Genomic DNA, 24,923 nt, shown 5'->3' with positions numbered 1-24,923 from the left:
ATCGAGGTTTCTTTGCCACTGAACTAGGACATGTCCAGCCAAGATCACAGAGCCATCGTTTGTGCAACAATGCTTTTAAAAAAGCACACAGCCTCTGTTTGCAGTAAGCTAAGGAGATATTATACCCAATCATCGAAGAGTTGCTCACACGCAGTAGTCATGCCAGTTATGGTGTTGAACATGTGGTTCAAGTAAAAACCATATAGCAAAATCATAAACATGATATTGTGAACTGATTTGGGTACAGTTATATTTTCTATGATTTATTTGGTCAGAACAGGTATGCGCTGTTAGTAGGAAGTGCACATATCTATTGGATAAAGGATATGTGAAGTCATGAATGCGCTGGATTAGTTAATAGGTTATGAGAGTTAACAACTGTTGATTCAGAAATAGCGCTGTTGCTCATTCTCTCAGCTATTTTGACATCCGTTCCATCAGCAGCTGCTAGCAAACCATCAACAGTAGGTAAATATGTACTGCTTGGCCTTACATCTTCCGCTTCCAGGTCAACTATTTTGGTCACATCTGAGCCATTTATACCTGCAATGCATGCGCCAAAGCACCTTGTCTGAATCGCATTCATTTGTTAATACACGGCATGCACCATGTAAGCCTAGGGGATACATTGATGTCGAGAATTAGCTGCGACAGAAAGGCAGTGCAATAGGTTCAAATCTAAATGTGACATCTTTTATACAGCCATGAAAATGATATCAACATGATAATAGGAAGGAAGTATTCATGCATGAGTGAAGATAACCGCTAGTTATAAGGTTGTCTTCTAGCTATATAGTAAGACAAAATATTACTATAATTTGTTAATGAACTATTGTTAGCAATTTGGTGACTAGCTAGGCACTATATCTCAACGCGTTCATAACAAACCTTTTTCTGTAGGTACTGGGGATACTTTGTGGTTGCCACCGAAAGAGCTATTTTCAGCCGCTGTAATAGCAATAGATGCAATAAGATGTTACAGTACTGCAGCAACTAATCCTTCGTGACTGCGAATACCTCCATGAAAAGTTGTGCAATTAGTAGTAAAATGTAGGCTGGTGCCACGATAGCAAGAATATGAACAGAAGATAAAAGATAAAGCGGTATTCATGCACGGCATTCCTTAAATGTAATCTTTAGGTTTGGGCAGATCAGACGGATTCTTCTGTAGAGTAGTGAACTAGTAGTGCAAATTCTGGGGTGGTGGGTAGCACGCTCAGCGTTACTAGGTTCTCGAAGAAACATGGCTAACATTGTGTAAATAACATCTAGTCAGGTTGTTAGTCCAATATGTTTAATGGTGAAATACAGGTGAAACGAATATTTAACTAGAGGATGCTCTAAAATGAGAGACACAGAATTCTGTCAACTTAAAAATGCAAAAAATGGAAACGGAAAGATAGGAACTATTCGACTAGTTCATTGAGATTACAAGGAGATTTTGGTGAGACATTTGTTCCGAGTACTGAGATGAGCCTAGATAGCATGTTGCTGTCTTTACTGTTCTGTAATTGGTTGAACTGATGTGCTAAAAATATAAATTGCTCAATCGTTTTTGCGAAACAATATTTAAAAAATCATGATATTAGTTTGATTATAAATTGTTTTTTAAGAGAAATGACAAAAAGTCTCTTACCAAAACTCAAGAACAGCTACAAAACCAAAACATTAATTGTAACGTTTGGAATGTTTATTTTTACTGAGGCTAATGTAATGGCTCGCGAAAAGACGATTTTAATTATTCTCCGCTTTTAAACTGTTTTGGAAATTTCTGTTTAATGTTTAGAACAAGCTTATTATTAGCGAGTGGTAATGTGAGTAGTATGTAGGCCATTGATACAACATACAGCTAGCGTTTGCCTTCCCAGCCAGCCATGTTTCTTCCTGTCAACCAACGCTTTCTCTCAAATATACTGACCAAGTGCAATTGTGTCTTTTGACAAATCTTTGATAGAGACATATTGAGCTGAGTCCGTCCTATTAGCTGAATGACATATTTCCACTAATCGCGGCCGATTGGAACTGGATTTGTTTTGAGAATTCAAGCTACTTTTGCGGCTCGTAGCTGCAGAAGGATTTTCAGGTCTTTCAGTATTAGTTTGAACAGGCAGCATGGGAATAATCTCCTCCGCTCTGGCAATACTGATGCCGTGATTACCTGAGCACAATGAGAGAAGCAGAGTGAGCATAGGCTAGCACAAGACAATATGTAGTGTTAGACTAGCCGGATGCATAACGGAAGTTGTCTTACCTTCGATCATAAAAAGGACAACTTCCATTAACATAGAAGGCTGCAAACAGCTTTGTAAATATTATATGAATAAACAGAAGCTGAGAATTAGATGACGACATCACGTGTGATTGGCGTGAGACATGGAAACACTTTAGCAAAGTGTGAAACCAAGTTAATTTCATTCTGGTCTCAGCTTTTGGCACCAAAAGTCAAATGGCATTAAAAATATACCTAGCCATGCAGGGGCAAAACTGATATAGGAAACCACCGCAACATATTTGGGATTACATTGACTTAGTCATGCACGTGTTATTATACAGCAGTGGAGGTGTTACCATACAGCTGAGAAGGTGTTACCATACAGCTGAGAAGGTGTTACCATACAGCGGAGGAGGTGTTACCGTGGGGTGCGAGAAAAGATAGCAAATACCACTTGGTGTAATCATTGATCGTTAACATTATCTGTTCTAGCAATGATTTCCGTTCTCACTGTTAGCTATTGAATTGTTCTTAGACTTTGTACCTTGTACAATACTCTCACCGCAGATGTTAGACTCTTAGACATACTGAAGTCAATAATGCGTATTCAATAATAATTAATCTAAATATTTCACCATTTCGTTCAGTTGCGAAAAGCAACATTCAAGATCTAAGAGAAATTTCACCAGTGAGTTCAATTCTCAGTGTAGCATGGAGAATTCACAATTAGAGAAGATCTATAAATCTCATCAAATGCTAGTATTTGTTATACTAGCCAGATGCTAGCAGCAGGAAACTGCTATGAAAGAAAGCGGTGAAGAGAAGGAAGAAGCCAAGCAGTTGCTAAAGCAGTACACAAAGTGAGACTATTTCTTGCTGACTGGCGCAGCTAGAGCAGGCTCGCACACTGGACATGTTTTTATCTCTGTTGTTACATTAGCCCTAAGTTTATTCTCTTCAACATAAAATCAATTTTATCAATATACAGTCAAACCTCTACTCATGATCACCTTGATATACAAACTTTTCAGCATACAACATAAAATTTCCAAAATACATCTTTTAAAGTTTTCAAAACACTACAGCTTTATAAGTGAACGATAACGGTAGGTAAAAATTAATATTACGTCAAACCTAAAAAATATACAAATAACAAAAAGACATAATCAGAGTTAATCTAAACTTTACCTGGTGTAATCAAGAGTAAGTTACTCCACATAACATACCTACCACCTTTCTTTCTAAAACCGCGCGTTTCTAAGCTTACAAGCCCTCTCGGCCACTATCTTTAAGGCAAATAACATCTCTTTAAATTATTATCACTTCATCAATATAGCCTTTTTCATATCATTTTGCTTTATATAAGTCAGTTTTTTAATGCCGTGTGTAAATGCAGTATTTATTAATTGTTTACAGGTTTGCAGGCTGTGGAACAAATCGGAAATTGTTTTTACGGGAATGTTCGCTGCAACTTGGTATGTAAAAGTTTGACTGTAGTTGAGCAATTGTGTCTACCTGACCTTGTGCTGACCTTCGTTTCAGATAGCCTCTAATTACCTAAGCTCAGGAAACAGTGAATGAGTCTTTTTTTGTATTAAAAGCGACTTCTCACATCAATATGCCAAAACCAGCAGCACACTGATTCTTTCAGACAAAAAATAACCTCACAACACGTGTTCAACATGGCTGCCACTGAAAACACGGCGAATAAAGAAGTAATTGGCATAACAGTGGGGTTAAAAGAACGTTTAGCCTTGGCTTGTAAGAATGAAATTATGAAAACATATATGCAAAGGATAATTGCAATTGTATCTTTGCCAGGTTTCCTGTAACACTTGTTTATTGCGCTCTCCACACCGCTAACAGCTGTAATATAATTTCTTTTAGCTCTTGTAAAATCAATAGCTATGTATAATCCTTTCTTATTAGCTGATGGTGCGTGTGGGCGGTGTAGAGGAAACCATGGCTTTTAAGATACTAATAACAAGAGCATATTCAACATCTGGTCATGTTAACTTACTACCAAATGGACGAATCATTTCCTGTAAAGTGTTCCCTGTGGGCAAAGCAGTAACATTGAATAATGAAGATATTTCAAGGCAAGCGAACGGGACAGCCTGACGCCATGGAGTCATGCGTGTTAGTCTGCATGTATATGTGTTCTATTTATGTTGAACTCTGACATTACTTTAACTGTTAGCAGAAAGTATCAAAGGAAAAGTGGTGTTGAGAATGACGTATTGTTTTGCACAAAAAGGTGAATTAAATAGATTGGTTTGAGGTGACAAATGCCATTTCCAGACAATACGGCATACTCAATGAATTTTGAACAAACATAGAATGACAACTTTCTCTACATGTTTGTTCTCTTCGGTTGCACGAGAGAACAACTCACCCATTTTCTTTGCTGGACCTCCATGTGGTGTGGAAGGCGGCCCTCGGTTTGCCATTTCCGCCCGTCTGCTGACTGGATTATTTGGACGAATCTTCTCGACTGGAAGAACACGTCGCCTTTCTTTTGGCAGTTTGGATCGAGCTTGCATATGGGTGTAGAACATGGTAAAGTTGCTGACAATAACTGGAACAGGTAGAGCGATGGTGAGCACACCCATCAACGCGCAGGCGCTTCCGACAAACATGCCGACATAAGTTTTGGGTGACATATCACCGTATCCGACAGTAGTCATTGTAACAATAGCCCACCAGAGGCCATTCGGTATGCTTGTAAAATCATTGGTTGGATTGTACTGCAGTCTTTCGGCGTAGAAGATTAGCGAAGCAAAGACGATGATGAAAAGGACGAGGAAGAATATGAGAAGGATAAGTTCTCGTATGCTCGCTTTAAATGTGTGAATGAGGATCCTAAGGCCTGATGAATGTCTCGTCAACTTCAACAACCTCATGATTCTAATCATAGAGACAAACTCGACGATGTCACTGTCTCTGCTGATCTCCTCTACATACTTGAACAGTAAATCTGCATAGAATGAAAGTGTAGCGACGAAGTCTATGATGTTGATGATATCCTTACAGAAGGGAATCCGCTGAGGTGATACGATGAACCTCATGAACAATTCAATGGTGAACCAGAAGTTGCAGATGCACTCAATGTAGAAGAAACTCTGGTGGGGAACAGTTCCATCCTTCTGAAGAGACCAGACAGAACTGCTGTTCGGTTCATTAGACAGGCTTACCAAAACATTGCTTATACTTGGAATTCTCAAGTCTGGGTGAGTTTTCAAGCAGAAGGATGTGATGGAGATTACGATGAAGAAAATAGAGACGATACTGATAAACTACAATAGAAATAAAAGTTGGACATTCGATTAATGTTGTCAATTCTCTACACCAATTGGTTAAAATTTTGACTACTCCTTAGTTGACTGAAAATTTTTTAATTGAACAATCGTTCAGATAATTTACCATGAGCACCGGATGGCTAAATATTGTTAAGTTTGCGCAATAGACATTTAGATTGATCAATTCTAAGAGTTCAACTTGTCAAATCAGTCAGCCTTTCTCAGGTTACCTTTTATACTCTTTATTAATATCGCTAGTAAGCTTTCACGTCAAGTGTTACAGATGTATGTGATCAACTTACAGTCTTAAAGTGTTACAGATGTATGTGATCAACTTAAGGCATTAAAAGTTCAACAAAAAAATACGTATGGTAAAAAGTCCTTGCTTGTTTTAATATGCTTCAATATTCGCTGTCAATTTTTAGACTTGTTTGACACTTTTAATAGCTTACGTTAAACCATGATGGCAAGTCAATAGGCTATATTTCCATTTCACAACTATACCCATAGCCCATTTACAGGACATAGCCATGTTGCCATTTATTGAATTTATAAGACAGATGGAAAGGTATTGCTTTGTCATTCTTCGTTTCAAGTTTCAAGTCGTACTACAACTGTTATTGATTTTAGCTCTTGAAAGTTTAACTCGTGTTTAATCATCGCTAGGATACTGAAGCGTACGTGATAGGAGTTGATTTCAAAGGCTTACAATTTTGCAGTTCATCGCATGCTACCGTAATCAGATGTCAGGCTTGTTCTCACAGCTTGCTAACTTCTTCCCATTTGTTAGACACTGTTATAATGTACATGTAAATTCCCAACCTTATTCTTTGCTATGCACATAAAATCTGCATGATACCCAAGCTAAAGATTCCCAACTTTACACTTTACTACCAGAGAAAGTGTATGTCATATTTCTTTCAGTATGTCATTATACAGCACTACAATCTTCTGTTCTGCTTTTAGTGTATGTGAGTTTTCAGCTAATACAATTAATAGCTGGTTTTTTCAACTCGATGTGGTAATAGTAGGTGATATGATAGTAGCAAGTGATATGATAGTAGCAAGTGATATGATAGTAGCAGGTGATATAATAGTAGCAGGTGATATGATAGTAGCAAGTGATATGATAGTAGTAGGTGATATGATAGTAGCAGGTGATATGATAGTAACAGGTGATATAATAGTAGCAGGTGATATGATAGTAGCAGGTGATATGATAGTAGCAGGTGATATAATAGTAGCAGGTGATATGATAGTAGCAAGTGATATGATAGCAGCAGGTGATATGATAGTAGCAGGTGATATGATAGTAGCAAGTGATATGATAGTAGTAGGTGATATGATAGTAGCAAGTGATATGATAGTAGTAGGTGATATGATAGTAGCAAGTGATATAATAGTAGCAGGTGATATGATAGTAGCAGGTGATATGATAGTAGCAGGTGATATAATAGTAGCAGGTGATATGATAGTAGCAAGTAATATGATAGCAGCAGGTGATATGATAGTAGCAGGTGATATGATAGTAGCAGGTGATATGACAGTAGTGGTAGATGTTGTAATAGAAGGTAAAAATAGCCAATGACGTGAAGAACAAAATTCATTCTGTTCGATTAGCAGCGAGTGCTTGCAAAGTTCACTGCTCTCTTTTATATTTACAGTTAGAGAAGTATAAGGCGCATATAGACTCATATAGTTCAATATGGCAGCAAACAGTGTCATCATATTATAATGCATCAATCAGTGGAGCAACATGATCCAGTTGTCGGCGATGCGCAATTCCTGAACCCATAATTGGTTTGTAATAATTGTATTACAAGAAATTAGTGCGTTGTTGACTTAGCTAATATTGACCCACTGTCCTTATATGCCTCGGTCTTTCTGCCTCTCAACCAGTTTGACTAGCTATTTATTTATTCAGTGTCTTACACTTATCTCTTTTGATCTCTCACCCATTCTATCCCTCTTCCCTTTCTCTGGTTGTTTCTACGTGTATTTATTTGTCTGTCTTTTGTTTTCCTTCATTTCTTTATTCTTGTCTCTATGGCTTCTCTCTTTTCTTTTAAAGTTATTTAGCACTTCGAACCTTTCATTTTTTGCCTCTACACCATTTAGTCGCTTATTCTTATGCCTCCCTCTACTTTCATCCGCATCTGTTTCTATCTGTCAACTTTTAGTCTATTTAGCCACTGCATTGTTGAGTATCTATGAACTCCCCCTTTTCAACATCCTATTGAATTGTTATTCTTTTTATCCTTCCATCTTTGCTTCTTTCTTATCTTGTCCCCTTTTTTGAGTCAGCCTCTTCAACAATGTTTCATTCGCAATTATTTTTGCAACCTTTATTATTTTCATACTGTAATATATGAGATGTAATTTTTTACCCTCCCAGTTTAGTACACCCCAAACTAGGTGCCTTTTCAATTTCTACCTTTCGGTTTAGTACACCCTAAACTATGTGCCTTTTCACTTTCTAGCTTTCGGTTTAGTACACTTTAAACTATGGGTCTTTTCACTTTCTACCTTCCCAGCTTAGTACACTCCAAACTATGTGTCTCTACACTTTTTACCCTCCCAGTTTAGTACACTCCAAACTATGTGTGTCTTCACTTTCTACCCTCCCAGTTTAGTACACTCCAAACTATGTGTGCCTTCACATTCTACCCTCCCAGTTTAGTACACTCCAAACTATGGGTCTCTTCACTTTCTACCCTCCCAGTTCAGTACACTCCAAACTATGGGTCTCTTCACTTTCTACCTTCCCAGTTTAGTACACTCCAAACTATGTGTGTCTTCACTTTCTACCCTCCCAGTTTAGTACACTCCAAACTAGGTGTGCCTTCACATTCTACCCTCCCAGTTTGGTACACTCCAAACTATGGGTCTCTTCCCTTTCTACCCTTCCAGTTTAGTACACTCCAAACTATGGGTCTCTTCACTTTCTACCTTCCTAGTTTAGTACACTCCAAACTATGGGTCTCTTCACTTTCCACCCTCCCAATTTAGTACACTCCAAACTACGTCCCTCTTCCCTTTTTCTTCTTGCATATTGGATTTGCAATTATTTGGTACTTTTTCTCTTTACACCTTATTCCACTCCTGCTTTTTTTCTCTTCTTTATCCTCTCTCTGCCTCCTTTTTACGTTTCACCTATTCCGCTCTTTTCCCGCTCCTTTTCTTTTCTAATCTTTAGCTTGACACAACATTTTTAGTTTTTGCATATTTTCTTTTGTCTATTTTCTTTTTGCTTTTCTAACATTCTTTTCTTTGTTTACTGTCTCTACTAACTTTGTTTACTGTCTCTACTAGTTTTGTTTACTGTCTCTGCTAGCTTTGTTTACTGTCTCTACTAGCTTTGTTTACTGTCTCTACTAGCTTTGTTTACTGTCTCTACTAGCTTTGTTTACTGTCTCTACTAGCTTTGTTTACTGTCTCTACTAGCTTTGTTTACTGTCTCTACTAGCTTTGTTTACTGTCTCTACTAGCTTTGTTTACTGTCTCTACTAGCTTTGTTTACTGTCTCTACTAGCTTTGTTTACTGTCTCTACTAGCTTTGTTTACTGTCTCTACTAGCTTTGTTTACTGTCTCTACTAGCTTTGTTTACTGTCTCTACTAGCCTTTTTGCCCTCTGAACATTTTTGGGCTTCATATCTCTTATTACTACTCGCTTCTTTTTTGCGTCTGTATTTTTTGTTTCTCCTTTTATTTATTTTTGCTACATTTATTTTCTGTTCTATGTGTTGTCAATCAAAAAATTCAACAATTTTCGATTTGTTGCTCCACGAATGCAAACTAAGCTATCTGCTAGTTTTTAACTGATCTATCAAAGTTGACCACCATATTTAATAAATTGCACCCTAAAAAAGTGATATGCGAGTGTTTAATTAGCACAAAATTTTTACTTCATTCCTAAAAACTCTAATAGTTATTAATCAGTATATGTGTAGATAGTATCATCTGGTAGATATTATGTATAATGTTAAATATTTTGTTGTACTTTATGTCCGATGTTATAACTTATACTAATGAGAACCGCGATTATAATATCTTCAAAATCTCTTTCAATTTTTATTATGTCACTAGCTGTGCTTCCCGGCGTTGCCCCGAGTGTTAAAAATAAGCTTTTAAACTAAGGAAGCTAGTAAGCTTACTAGTTCTAAGTTAGTAATTTCAGTTAGCTAGTTGCATCAGAATTGCTGAAACAATGCATCAGTATTGTTGTCCAGCTACAGTTATTCTAACAATAGCTATAGCTGGAATGCAGACAGACATACGGACATACTTTGAGAAATATATATATAGATTGTCTGCTTGCAATGTTAGCATCCCTTAGTTGCTTTGGTTATTTGATCAATGTTTCAAAAACTTCAAGTTGTATAGCTGCCAAAATTTAACACTAATCTAACGCCAAAAATATTGTACCGCGCTTTTAGAATATGTAGCATATTGCATCCTTGAAATATAATATATAAATTTTTATATTAATCCACGCCTATTTGAATATTTGATATTGCACTTGTATAAATATATAATATATATTACATGTAATACATAATATATGTAATATGATTGCAGTAGTCATATTACACATACAACATACCTTTGCAAGTCGGCTGGAATTTGGCTCATCAAAGAGTGTATAAATTTTGGCTCTGTATCTTTGGAAAATAGACAACGTGCCATTGTTATAGCTGTCTTCAAGGTTGAACTTTTTCATGAGCTCTCCTTCGTCTTGCTTATCTGGTCCATCTAAATCAAGTTGGTCAAGAATACCCAGCACTTCCTCTGTATTTCGATGGCCTGTGTATGTCATCCAACAGCAGGGCTCCACCTGATTGAAGTCCAAACCCCACCACTGCAACTCATTCTCAAAGAGAGGCCCGCAAACATCAGTGGGATAATGAAGCTGGCCAGTTCGGTAGTAGTTGAGAATTTGAGAGAAGACTCCCGGATGTCTATCAAAAAAATATTCATTCAAAACGGGGTCATAGTTCGCTAAAGATTCTGTCAGTTTTGACAGTCGAGTAGCCGGGATCTTTTTAAGAGTAGCTTTATACGTCTCATGGCGAACACCTCCAACATTGAGAATGACTCTGTTGTCAGCATCTGTCATCGTGCCACTCTCTGAGACTTATTGCCTAAAATATAGTTTTATCAGGATCAGCGATTGTAAGTGCTATCGGCAGCATATTAATCCTATCAACTGCGATGAATTAGGTTGTTACCCGTGACCATGCTGAGCCCCTACAAATTCGATATTGCAACAGCTTCTGCAATGAAGTTGTGTTAGCTGGCACTTGAGTGAAACGCTCTCAACCCAACTGACTAGAGATGACCATATCGCTGCTAGCACTTCGCGCTTCAAGTATTCATCGTAAACAATATAAGATCGCAACATATTTGTATTTTACAATTTACCACCACCGAAATAAATGTAGCTAACCTACTATGGCCATATTAGAATTCAATATATTGTTTAGAACAGATGATATTTTATTGTGTTTGTGACAGCCATCATCAAGTTATGCCATTACTGTATTACTGGGGGGAATATTGATTTTCACCCTAATCAAGTTTCATTGAAGTTAGACACAATTGTTTCGAGGACCTCATCTGAAAAGAATGAAACTGTCATGATAGCGTTTATACAAACAGAAGCAGTACCAAGTGGGCTACTTGGTCACCTAATTTCTAAGCACAGCACTCATTCATTCTACCAACACACGGAACTGTGGCATCTGAAAGATTCAGTAGGATTGCCTGAGCCAGATATTCACTATTTCACAGAAGTCTCTATTATATCTATTTACAGAGGTCTATTATATCGACTCATAGGTAGCTATTATATCTACTCATAAGTGTCTATTATATTTACTCATAGGTGTCTATTATATCTACTCATAGGTGTCTTTTAGATCTACTTATAGGTGTCTTTTATATCTACTCATAGGTGTCTATTATATCTACTCATAGGTGCCTATTATATCTACTCGTAGGTATCTATTATATCTCCTCATAGGTGTCTATTATATCTACTCACAGGTGTCTATTATATCTACTCACAGGTATCTATTATATCTACTCATAGGTATCTATTATATCTACTCACAGGTGTCTACTATATTTACTCATAGGTGTCTATTATATCTACTCACAGGTGTCTATTATATCTACTCACAAGTGTCTATTATATCTACTCACAGGTGTCTATTATATCTACTCACAGGTGTCTATTATATCTACTCATAGGTGTCTATTATATTTACTCATAGGTATTTATTTTATCTACTCATAAGTGTCTATTATATCTGCTCACAGGTGTCTATTATATCGACTCATAGGTGTCTATTATATCTACTCATGGGTGTCTATTATATCTACTCGTAGGTATCTATTATATCTCCTCATAGGTGTCTTTTATATCTACTCATAGGTGTCTATTATATCTACTCGTAGGTATCTATTATATCTCCTCATAGGTGTCTTTTATATCTACTCATAGGTGTCTTTTATATCTACTCATAGGTGTCTTTTATATCTACTTATAGGTGTCTATTATATCTACTCATAGGTGTCTATTATACCTACTCGTAGGTATCTATTATATTTACTCATAGGTATCTATTATATCTACTCAAAGGTGTCTATTATATCTACTCGTAGGTATCTATTATATCTACTCATAACCCTTTGTGCCCCTCATAGATATAGTAAACCCTAGATTGGCGAATAGCTATCATTACAATGGAGCAAAAGGGAGGCCTATAATTGGCTGTAGTTTTCACAACGTTACGTCGTAGTGATGTGCATCACAGCATCAAAGCCTTCAATTGAGCAATAGTTTAGTAGTGGAAGCAGGCTTGGCATGCTAGTTTTTAAGTCATAAACGTAACAGTAAGACCAAATTCTTAGTGAAATGTCATCAGAAGAGACCACAACACTCCAGGTATATCCTGAATTGCCCATAACAAGACAGAACTTCAACTCAAAATAAGAAGTTCTCAACAATATCATAAGCTATCTATGCCGATTAAAGATACCAAGCTGAAAGCTGCTAGTGGAAAATAATAGGAAAATCATCCTCATTTCGTCATTGGTTTTGAGTCAGCAGCCAAATCTGTACATGGCATTGCTCAATATCTTTTCAGCAACTACCCTTACATCAACTACTTCCTAACCTTTAAGATCAACCAGGATCACATTGAGATTCTGTTTTCCACAATACGATCTATATATGTATACACAATACGGTGGCTATAACAATAACCCGGATGTGCAGTGCTTTAGATCTGCACTTCGAGCACTGTTCATAAAAGCAGATATCACACCAAGTCCCAATGTTAACTGTATTGATCTGGATGTGAGCAGGGCTGAAAAAACTGGCCAACTCCTGCTACATTCTCTGGCTAGAAAGAAAAAGAAAGAAGAGACAAAAGCTGAGGAAGGTGAAGATGAGGAGTTCGGTGATGAGGATTTTTTTCCAACTCAAATGTGATGACTGTATCAAAATCTTGACCGATGTAGAAGTAGTGGGAAGTAGAAATAGTGATGACATAACCCTAATCTCAGATAAAAACAGAGGAGGATTGGTGATCAGATTGATAGGCCGAATATGTATTGCTGCAGAAAAGTGCCTACGTTCACACATGGAGAGCTATGGTATCACACAGAGAGCTTTTAAACAAGTAACATCACAGACAATAACATATATGTCTTATTACATAACCTCAATCAAGGTTTTACATGTACAGTGCATGCCAACAGTCTACTCAAAACTATAGTAAATCGCTATACTAAAATCAGAATACACTATGCCGCTTCAAAGCAGGAATCTAGTTCAACCAACCTTAGACAAAAACTATCTCGTCTAGTTATTTTCAGTCATGTCTAATGGGTGTTTAATACAGTGGTCCAGCATAACTGCTTCTAGGTCTCATTTGATTCATTAGTTTGTCATTAGTTTAATTTCTATTTGGTCACTCTTTGTATTATCAATGATATAGAAGCTTCTAAATCATTGGTATTATTCATTACCATGTGTGTAAGATTCTTGCTTTTCTCATCCAAAGTCATTACAGTCATACTTCGACTTACGAGCTTAATGCGTTCAGAGACTGAGCTCGTATGTCAATTTACTCGCATGTTGGTGCAATTTATTTATATATTGAACAATTAAATATAAATTGATTGGTTTCCATACTCTAAAAATGCAAATAAAACACTCAAAACAATATATTGTAACAGAAAAAACATGTTGGTTATTGTCCTAACTTACCACATGCTTTCAAAAAGCAACAAATAAAAAATAATGCAAGGAAATGTGATTAAGTAAAATGTAAAATTAAATACATACGATAGCAGCTAACGCTAGCATTTGCCAGAGAGGGAGAGATAAGTTATCCTTCATTACGACAGTTGACTTTGATAAATTTGGAATTTATCCAAGTCTTAAAAGACAAACTTAAAAGCAAACCTAAAAGCAAACTTTAATCTTTAACTTAACGTAATTAAAATTTCTTCGGCGCTCATAGTTTTGAGTTTCTCACTGGTTAGCTAATTTTTCTTTTGTTTCGCTCTCACGACCAGCCGGCCGTTTTAAGAGAAACCTATCTAAGAACGTTTGCCTTTGTTGCCCATTCGACATGTTGCGATTAGGACGAACACAGGTGTCGTCACCAAGGGTTAATGCACGACCACTAGCCACCTTGTCCGAATGTCTATTTTTTATAGTCTTAATAGATAGCACCGGCCTTTTTAAGTAGCATCGTTTCAGTTACGCAGTCACCGGCCAATTTTTTGTCTTTTATCCAAAGCCTGAGCAGTCTCTCCATCAGTGGTCGTGAAGATTGCTGCGTCATTTAGAAACTATGGTTAGTCCTTTTGCAAACTAAATGCCTTGAATATAATCCTTCTGTTTGATAATTGTGGATGTATTTCTGTCATATTGCTAAGCTAGCTCAATCACGCATACACATTTCGCATATTTTTCAATAATTTTCCATTTAATATCAATTGTTATCATTCGCTTTTTCTTTGCATTATCTATCCTTTTACTGGCAAACTTTCGGTCTACGCACGGTACTTTTAATTCACATAATTCTGCACTGAAAATCGCACACAAAAAACATGGTACAAAAGTATAATCTGAGCAGTTAAAAAATACAGAGTGATGCTGTTCTCATAAAACACCTCCGACATACTTGGCAACTGACTCATGTGCTCGTATCTCAAACATGGCTAGTATGTTAGTGCTAAAACTTGCTTAAAAGCTGGCTCGTACCTCAAGTTTCTCGTACGATAGGGCACTCGTATGTTGAAGTATTACTGTATATAAGTTTTACATATTTTCAATAAAATATGCAGTCTCACATGCACAAACTATGGAAAAATTGAGCAGTTTTTAGTGCTAAGTAATGAGAGTCAATAGATCAGCTGATTCGCTTTGCACATCACCATGACGTTGCGTCATGCTAATTATAGGCCTCACTTGTTTTGATTATTCGCATATCTAGGGTTTACTATATCTATGGTGCACCTGGTTTGATGTCATGGCTATTGCCAGCACATTCGATGTATTTCCAACCTCTGAGAGCATCTTCTCGCTTGTTTTGCTAAAACAAATGAGCTAAGGCAGAAGATACCTCAACAGTATGTCAGTACATGACTGAGTTGAAGCGCTTGTTAATTAGCTAAATACTTGGCGACTATGAGACTAGAGAATATGTTCACAACAATTTTACAAATTGAACTCATTTGACCTTTGCTCGGTATATACCACATTTCAGTAACAATTATTCTTACAATTTAGGCTAATGAGCTTTTGGTTAGCTCAGATTATTGGCTGGACAAGCAATGCCCGCTCAACAACAGCTAAATAACGTAAATGGCTTGGTGGCTTTCTACATATGTTACGAAAGCAGACCCAGCCTCTGCAAACTAATGTGGCTCCAAGTCTATGGAGGTGATGCAATTAAACGTTGCGCCTAATGGATCAGCCTCAGCCATGCTATCATCATTGGGTGGAATATACAGAGATGATATGTGAAGTAATATTTAATAGAAACAAGTACATGTAGGCCTACTTCAACAAGATAAACAAAATTATTCTTTGATTGTAGACTTGTTATCACACTGTGTAGCTAATTTACTGAGTTGTATCACTCAGCACAAGTATTAAAGCTGTTAGCACTCATACGAATTCATGAGTTGTATAACTCAGCACAAGTATTAAAACTGTTAGCACTCATACAAATTCATGAGTTGTATCAACCGGTACAAATGTTAAATTGTAATAATATATAAATAGTATATAAAACATATATAGTTTAAAAATTTAAATAGTATATAGTGTATAGCATATATTATATAGTATATCATATATAGCATAAGCCGTATAAGATGTGCTATATAGTATATCATATGTCGAATAACATATGTAGAATACGATATCATATAGTCATAGCACATAAAGAATATACGCAGATATAGCTTATAGTATACACCATGAAGTATATCGCATTTAGTATATATTAAGCAGTAATTAACAAAAGGCTATACCGCATAGAGTACATGGTATGAAGTTTATTGTATATCATGTACAGTATATACAATGTATTATATATTTAATAGTACATAGTGCATGTTAAACAGTACTTAGTAGATGTTATATTATATGGATTATATGGCATATACGATATGCGATACTATCTGGATTATATGGCATATATGATATGCGATATTATCTGGATTATATGGCATATATGATATGTGATATTATCTGGATTATATGGCATATATGATATGTGATAGTATCTGGATTATATGACATATATGATATGCGATATTATCTGGATTATATGGCATATATGATATGCGATATTGTTTGGATTATATGGCATATATGATACGTGATATTATCTGGATTATATTGCATATATGTCTTATATGATACATGATGTTATCTGGATTATATTGCATATATGATATGTGATATTATCTGGATTATATTGCATACGGGATGAATACGTGATACCACGACCAAACACGAGCGAAGCGATTGGTTGGGAGATTTATGATAAATGCACATGTGCACACAACTCCCGAAAATTATTCATCAACAATGAGACGAACCCTTGTCTCGAAGTTTCATCAACAAATTTAACCATTGTTTTGTAGAGTCGTTAAAGTATAATAACAATACAAAACACATATAAGCCTATTTAAATATGTTACCAAGTCTTTGTAAACCGTCGTTATTATCTTAAAACTTACCCATCTGATCGGATTATACACAAATAGACAGATTTATTTGGCCGAAAATCGTTATTAAAACTTGTTAAGCCTCACTTTTATAAAAGTTAAGACCGGAAATTGAAACGCCGAGCGACAGAGGATAGAACGATTAAGTCGTGCGCATTTCACGAAAAAATAACGTGCACATTTCACCAGTCTATAGCATTGTCGAATTGCCGAATTGTTTTTGTAATTAACGTAGGAGTACTGAAATCGTTTCATTTTTGCCGATTTCAAAGTAACTGACATTTTAGACAATTTTGAGTCCTTTGGTATTCTAACTGATATCCAACGCAGTGTAAGTAAAGGAAATGACGATGATATTTTTTTCTAACGATTCTTATGAGATTTATTACGATATTTAATTATAAGTTTGGATATTCTTCTTGATACTTCTTGATATTGTTAGCTATGACGTTTTGAAATGTAAACAAAGTTGTGCATTGGTTTTCTATTATTACTGTATTACTATTACTAAGTTTGGATATTCTTTTTGATACTTCTTGATATTGTTAGCTATGACGTTTTGAAATGTAAACAAAATTGTGCATTGGTTTTCTATTATTACTGTATTACTATTACTAAGTTTGGATATTCTTTTTGATACTTCTTGATATTGTTAGCTATGATGTTTTTAAATGTAAACAAAATTGTGCATTGGTTTTCTATTATTACTATAATATTACTATATTAGTAATATTGGTTATTCTAATAATATCAGTGCATTTTACTTCTATTGCATTATTGCATTTCTCCTATTGCAGGGGGAGAGATATAAACATATAATCTTCTCTTTTCATTATTGCTATTTGTCATGACCAAACATTTTTTTAAATAGGTTTTCTAAAAATCTATATAAATATCACTTCTTGATATTGTTAGCTATGACGTTTTGAAATGTAAACAAAATTGTGCATTGGTTTTATATTATTACTATATTAATAATATTGGTTATTCTAATAATATCAGTGCATTTTACTTCTAATATTGCATTGCTCCTATTGCAGGAGAGAAATATAAACACATAATCTTTTCCTTTCATTATTGCTGTTTGTTGTACATAATAACACCCACATCCAGTACATTACAGCTACCATTGCAGTTTTCCTATTGCACTGCAGTGCCATTTGACTGCTAATATTGCATTTTTCAACCATCAGTACCCTTTCTTTTTTCCAATATCACTTTGGTCATGGGCTGTATGACAGTGAAATTTCTAGTATTATCTGGATTATATGGCATATATGATATGTGATATTATCTGGATTATATGGCATGTATAATATGTCAGACAGGTTTTTCAAATGTGGAAGAAAAGCTTTCAAATGCTTTCACTCTGAATAGGGAATTAAATAAATGGTTTTTTCGCAGAATGGAGAAAATGATCTAGGAAAGCCTCTTCTGCGCAGTTGTTAATATCATGTTTCAGTAATATGCATCAACCGTGTCAACACAGTTCTCACACTGACATATTGTAAGCCAACCTGCATTGCCAATTCTCACTTTGCTATACCCATACCTACTCTTGACACAAGTCCAACCAGTGCGTTATGCGACATTCTAAAGCTTTTTCGTTATATCAAAATCTCCTTTTTTGTTGGTTAGAAAATGTTTTAAATTATCTTTTATCTCTTCATAAAAGTTTGTCAAGCAACCAAATCTTCATGAAATGGTGGGCTTTGAAAAACCACAGCATTGTACATACACGCAGCTGGACCAAGTTATCTGCTTAAACATAACACTTGCATAGATTAACTTCAAAGATAAGACGTCAGAGATGTTGACACGAGAAGCATAGATACAGTTAGTGCTACATGATGTAACACGTTGTTATGTGATCTTGAAATTGGAGAGACATGAAACAGGTAAATTTTCTAACCGAAGACTGAAGCTTTAATACGTTAAATTAGCTCACACTCAATCAACTCAGCTCTTATTAAACAGATCAGTATCAATAATATTCCTATAGCTAAGTCATCAACCAAAATGGAGGTAGAAGCTTCTTCCAATAGGATTGCAGGGCTTTGGTACGTAGTTTCAGTTATGAACCAGAATGTTGAGCCAGTTACAAATCAGTAACTAGCCATGTGCAAGTCAGTTACGAATTGGTTACGAGTCGGTTACGAGTCAGTTACGAGTCGGTTGCGAGTTGGTTACAAGTCAGTTACGAGTCAGTTACAATTAGTTACTTAGCATCTGATACCCCTGATGAGGTAGTCATTTGCTACCACAGGTCTGGAAACTGCTTGCTACATCACGCCAGAGAATATAGCTAGTAGTAGCTAAGATATGAGTAAACATGTCTTTTGAGAATATACAGAAGACAGCCATCTTAAGAACAGCTTACATTTTGAGGAAGGTCCTCTCTTAGTGGAATTGAGGAAGGTGTTGGGTCTTTTGGCCTTTTGTTAAGACCCGGACTCAACACGAACTAAAACCAGTCACCTACCACCACACGACTGTGAAGAAAAACTTTTATAGCATTAATAATAATAGCCATAGCAATAATGCAAAGAAAACACACAGCTGGATTTAAAAATTGATTTAATGGATACAGAAATGGAAGGCATGTTGACTACGGCTAAAGATCAGGCTTTACTGACCACAGAAATGGGTGAAGTTACAAAGAAAACAGACCAGGAGCAACAATGTGTAGACTATGTACTAACATGGACAAAGTAGCAATCCATGTAGTAAGTTAATATGTGACAGAAACAGTTTAAAAGAATGAGAGCATGTAAATTCTATTAGATATGAGTATACAGACAGACAGACAGACAGACAGACAATGGGATGATAAGCAGAAGGCCTCATATAATGGTAAATGACAAAATGCTTGAACATATATGGTTGGTAAATATTGTTGCAGCAGTAATGGAGAAAAAAAGAAAACAACAAATTATTAAGAAATTTTGAAATTTGGCAAGAGAACTAAGAAAATTATGAAGCACCTCCGTGAAGGCTGTACGGATTGTAGCAAAACTCAGCGCAGTAAAAGACTTGGAAGAAGACGCAAGCAGTCTCAGTATTGAAAAGAAGATCTCTAGGGTTAAATTCGCAGGATGCTGGGATCAGCGAGTCTCCTTGGGGAAAGGTTTGAATTTCTCAGACTAGTTGTTTCGGACTCGGCACAAAACTGACTTATCGGCGAAACATCAAGTTTAAAACTCACAATCTTTCTGTACATCCGAAGCCACTCTTACAGGTTTGAAAAAAGAATGCTCTCGCTGCGATTTAAACTCATGACTTTCAGCTTGGTAGACCAACACTACCACCTGCCAGTATACTAGTAATCTTTACTATAATAATAGCCGTGTTGGTCCATCCATCTTTCCGAAACTACGCTAAAGCTTTAAGGAAAAAATATTGCACCACACAGGTATCGAACACAGATATTTCCCATGTCAGCCAAGCAAGCTACTATCTGCACCACTTGACCATCTTGCTGCACTGACAAGTATTGAGCACATAGTTACTACATATGAATAACCCTCATGGCGCACAGGACTGCCAGCGTACTAGTAATAATAATAAGAGGAAGAAAGAATGGAAGAAAAGATGACAGTAAAGAGGCAGGAATACCAACAGCATTCTTTTGAGATAAGAGAGGGAGAGAAGAAGAGAACACAAAGTGAAAGGGATCCCTGTGGTTATTGGCCGAGTGAATAAAATCCTAAAGCCTAGCAATACTAACAGAGTCTGCAGAGAGATGATAAGGCCAGCTCTGTTGGAATCAGAGAGCATCCTGTGAAAAGCCATCAGCAATGTACTACTGCAGACTAGGAGAGGATAACTACCAGCAATAAATGGTATTAGCCTTAAGCCAATGGCCTTACTTCAGGCTTGCAACACATTGTAATAATAATAATCTGAGGAAAGGAGACCTTACCAGATACTAGTGTACTTACTACCAGATAAAAAGCTGAGAAAAATCAACCAACAATAATAATAAGAGTCATGTATGTCTGTCCAATTGTACAAACCCACGCTGAAAGCGTTACGAAAAAAAAAGTCTCGCACGGGAATTAAACCCAAGGCACCATAGGCGATATTGTGACACTTCATGGGATAACCATACTGATTACTCCAAACGATTTCTCACAGTGCAAGCGTGAGTGGCTGGTCAGCATACTAGATATAACAATAATAATAATAATTAACTGTTGGACCGGGATCAGCTAGAATTCTGAAATAGTTGTTGGCTACAGTTAAGGGTTTTAACCTGACACCGATTTAAACAGCTTAAAAGCTGACGGAATCAACAATGAACAATAACAATTTTGAAAATATGCCACCGATTCTGAAAGTAAACGAATTTGTCATCAACAAAACTATGACAACATGTTCGTTAATTACTTTTAAAAAGGGAATATGATTTCACTCTCAACTTCTGCTGTATGAAGCCGGTGTAACATATCGTAGATACCACACACCATGACATGATCTAACTAGTATCACTACTAACAGATCATACCATTGCATCAGACAACATTATGAATAATTTATAAACTTACTCAGAGTTTGAATTTGTTAGTGATTTAATTCCATGTTTATAAAGCACTTGTTTAGCCGTTGATAAAACGTCACGACGTCAGTCTTTAACTGGCCAACATAATGAGATACAGATTATATTGATATTAGCTGCTGCTGAGCAGTTGCAAATGAAAATACATATAGGCTAATGCCATTAGCTTCGTTTAGGAGGTAATTCAATTACTCATCCACCAGCGAAAAATATAGGCGTATGATGGTTCTCTAGCCAAAGGGAGAGAGAGAGAAAGAGAGAGAGAGAAAGAGAGAGAGAGAGAAAAAGAGAGAGAAAGAGAGAGAAAGAGAGAGAGAAAGAGAGAGAGAGAAAGAGAGGGAGAGAAAGAGAGAGAGAGAAAGAGAGAGAAAGAGAGAGAGAGAAAGAGAGAGAGAAAGAGAGAGAGAGAAAGAGAGAGAGAAAGAGAGAAAGAGAGAAAGAGAGAAAGAGAGAGAGAAAGAGAGAGAGAAAGAGAGAAAGAGAGAAAGAGAGAAAGAGAGAAAGAGAGAAAGAGAGAAAGAGAGAAAGAGAGAAAGAGAGAAAGAGAGAAAGAGAGAAAGAGAGAAAGAGAGAAAGAGAGAAAGAGAGAAAGAGAGAAAGAGAGAAAGAGAGAAAGAGAGAAAGAGAGAGAGAGGATAGATGTGCTAAGTCCCTTTAAATATCTGTCACTTTTTATCTGCTCTCTAGGAATGAGTGTTTGTCGCACAAGAGCAAAAAACATCAATATTGTTGCCGAGTTGAAGTCATAAAACACCTTTGGAATATGCGTTTAATCGATATAAAGAGTGGAGGTTATTTATATTGCATAGCATTTCATTGGCATAGCCAATAAAACTTCTTAATGCTGTCTAGTTAGGTCAGCAGCCCTTCTACTCTTCCTGATCCCATGACAGCAAACATTGACTTGTGGCAGTACACATTGGCCCATGGCGTGTACATCGGCTCACAGTCGCACACAATGACACGTTGACTCAAAATGCTGAGCATATAAAAACATCCTTGACAAATGCAAAATTTAAAAAACTGGTTAGAGGCCTGAGCAAGTGTTATCTTTTTAAGTCTTTTGACACCAAATCTTTTTAAAGTTGAGCACAGTTTGTGAAACAAAAACTGGCAGCACTACTTATACGGACAGACCAATCGGCTCTCACAATAGACACAATTCTTTTAATTTTAAGCAAGTTACCAGGTGTTGAAATTTCCCTAAACAGTGCCTGAGATCAATAAGCAATTGTCAGCGGGCTGGTTTTTTGCGTTTCATCAATCTTACCTTGCTATCAGAACCTGGGTGTCTGATTGGTCAGGATATAAGCCTCACTCTAACAGTGGTGCTTCCAATCCCTTCCTCCAGTGCCATCTAACAGAAACACTCCTTTGTGGCTAATATTTGATCCATACGCAGCGAGCTAGAATTTCTGCAGAAAACCAAAACTCTGCCCGTAATCGTATACCGCTGTGTGGAGTGTATAGCTATATTTATATCAACATTTATGTAATGCAAAGCAAACCACAACCTAATAAACTCACCTTTGTTGTAGTACCGGGAGCCTTAGATGGCCAGCGTTGAGTTCATCTCCACGGAGAATAGAATGATATCTCCATGTATAAGCTTGCTCTGATGAATCAATAGCAGCGAACTAATCACGTGGATAGCCAACCCTGCTAAGTCGATCCTAACACAGCAGCATTATCATAAGTAGGCTTTTATTCCTCTTGTCCATTCATTTCTGCTTCCTTCAAACATCATGTTCTACACTTATAACCCTCTACTACTCATTGTTAACAGTGGTGCAATGGCCAAGTAATGGAATAGAGTAGAAAATGTCTCTACCGGTCCTAACCATGTAGATTCTTGTTGAAATGAGGCTTCGCGAAATTTTATTGTGACAGTAGACAATTTTCAGGCATCAAAGCATGGTTCTGCTGTCTCAGCTGTTGTCCAAAATCGTGATATGTTTGGTACCTAAGCCAATAGCATGGTTTAGATGAACTAGCAATGGCAAGAGTAGTCGAAGGCTCCCAATAACACAACCAACTGAATGGCTGAAATAATTTTCATCAGTGCAGTTTTTATGGTTCTAAATATCAACTCAGCTTCCGGAGAACATTTTTCAAACTGCTGATTGTGTGGCAACCAAATCATATACGTAGATATCCCTATATGATTCCCGACTTCCACCAGCTTATATGTAAAAAGGAATTTTTACAAAAATAAAACAAGAACTTGCTCTACAAGTTAGCTATACCATGTTGTACTCTGGCTACTACCGGTTTGGTGCCGCCTTGCTGCCACAGGTCCAATGTCGGCTTTCTCAGATGACTCCTAGGCTATTAACTTAATGGGTTAGTAAAAGGTTATCATGAAATGTGACCATGCTGGTTGCTATGGAAATAGGCGCTCGTGCTAGATGCACCAACTGAAGCCGTTTGTGCAAATTCTGAGATATTCTACAGGCTTGTGAGATTCAAAAAGATCCAACTCTTTCCTTGGTTACGGGCAGCCCAGCAGTCAGAGTGTATAGGATTATGTTTAGTTTCATGTCTTTGACTAACAGCAAAAGACCAACAGCAAAAGACCAACAGCTAAGGACCAACAGCTAAGGACCAACAGCTAAGGACTAACAGCTAAGGACCAACAGCTAAGGACTAACAGCTAAGGATCAACAGCTAAGGACCAACAGCTAAGGATCAACAACTAAGGCCCAATAGCAAAGGACCAACTGAGAAATTACCGAAACTCTGTGCTCTGAAAAATTAGGTTATAAACTTTTGCAACGCATAGCCTCAGTGCCAAGTTAAATTAATTATAAGTATTAGTGGAATGTAATTCAAACAAAGTTGTAACAGTGTAAATGCTTTGGTTGTAGAAACTTGGCTATAAATCAACAAAACATGTTTGGACTGTCAAAATAATTCAAAGTCCTTACCCTTCCACTGTAATTCGTCTACTCATCAAGTGAAGAGAACAAGATCAAGTACCAAAAATCAAAATATGCTAACAGATTTGAGTTTAAACGGTCATAGCAAGTTTTTGACAAACAAGACCTTTCATGTTTTACTAATCATCAGGCCAAAAGGTGAAAGGTAAAGCAAACTATCATAATTACTAAAAACAAATAATTGATTGTATTACATACGAAAACTATGTTTGATTTTGTTACATTGGTATGTTATAGGGTTTCAGTAAAAATTAAAAAACAAAGTATGGAGAAATACCGTGACATAAAAGCATTGAAATCAGGTAATGACTAACTGTATGTTAATGCACGGCTGGAAAGTTGTCATTGTGTATGTCAGAAGGTAAAGGCAACACTAAGGTTATATATACATGTGATACATGAGTTAGATAGTAAAGGTTATATATACATGTGATACATGAATTAAATAGTAAAGGTTATATATTAATGTGATACATGAATTAGATAGTAAAAGGTTATATATTAATGTAATACATGAATTAGATAGTAAAGTTATATATTAATGAGATACATGAATTAGATAGTAAAGGTTATATATTAATGTGATACATGAATTAGATAGTAAAGTTATATATACATGTGATACATGAATTAGATAGTAAAGGTTATATAT

The 24,923-nt window shown here is 36.4% G+C and overlaps 1 protein-coding gene across 4 annotated transcripts; it reads right to left on the bottom strand.

Moving 5' to 3' along the window:
* Positions 1-236: 236 nt before the first annotated feature.
* On the bottom strand, positions 237-22,904 carry LOC137394387 (potassium voltage-gated channel protein Shaw-like). 4 transcript variants are annotated; one of them, XM_068081104.1, is made up of 8 exons: positions 22,860-22,904; positions 22,603-22,747; positions 10,116-10,653; positions 4,608-5,508; positions 4,233-4,268; positions 1,919-2,158; positions 889-948; positions 237-543 (listed from the first exon to the last, which is right to left on the bottom strand). In XM_068081104.1, exons 3-8 carry the CDS (start codon positions 10,626-10,628, stop codon positions 335-337), a joined length of 1,959 nt encoding a protein of 652 aa, XP_067937205.1. In that variant the 5' UTR covers positions 10,629-10,653; positions 22,603-22,747; positions 22,860-22,904; the 3' UTR covers positions 237-334. The 4 variants fall into 4 exon arrangements, with proteins under 4 accessions (XP_067937205.1, XP_067937218.1, XP_067937211.1 ...); XM_068081117.1 differs by having other exon boundaries at positions 4,608-5,358; XM_068081110.1 differs by lacking the exon at positions 4,233-4,268.
* Positions 22,905-24,923: the final 2,019 nt, after the last annotated feature.

The sequence above is a fragment of the Watersipora subatra genome, chromosome 1, assembly GCF_963576615.1.
Source record: "Watersipora subatra chromosome 1, tzWatSuba1.1, whole genome shotgun sequence".
NCBI lineage: Eukaryota > Metazoa > Bryozoa > Gymnolaemata > Cheilostomatida > Watersiporidae > Watersipora > Watersipora subatra.
The sequence above is the reverse complement of the archived record's forward strand: the minus strand, read 5'-3'. Positions and strand labels throughout refer to the sequence as shown.

What these genes read in the sequence shown, in the direction of transcription:
- LOC137394387 (XM_068081104.1), bottom strand. Translation starts at nt 10,628, where the DNA reads ATGACAGATGCTGACAACAGAGTCATTCTCAATGTTGGAGGTGTTCGC. An exon ending in AGGTCCAGCAAAGAAAATGG is followed by an intron (nt 4,269 to 4,607) that starts GTGAGTTGTTCT and finishes CTTTGCCCACAG; the next exon opens with GGAACACTTTACAGGAAATG. An exon ending in AATGATTCGTCCATTTGGTA is followed by an intron (nt 2,159 to 4,232) that starts GTAAGTTAACAT and finishes CATTGTGCTCAG; the next exon opens with GTAATCACGGCATCAGTATT.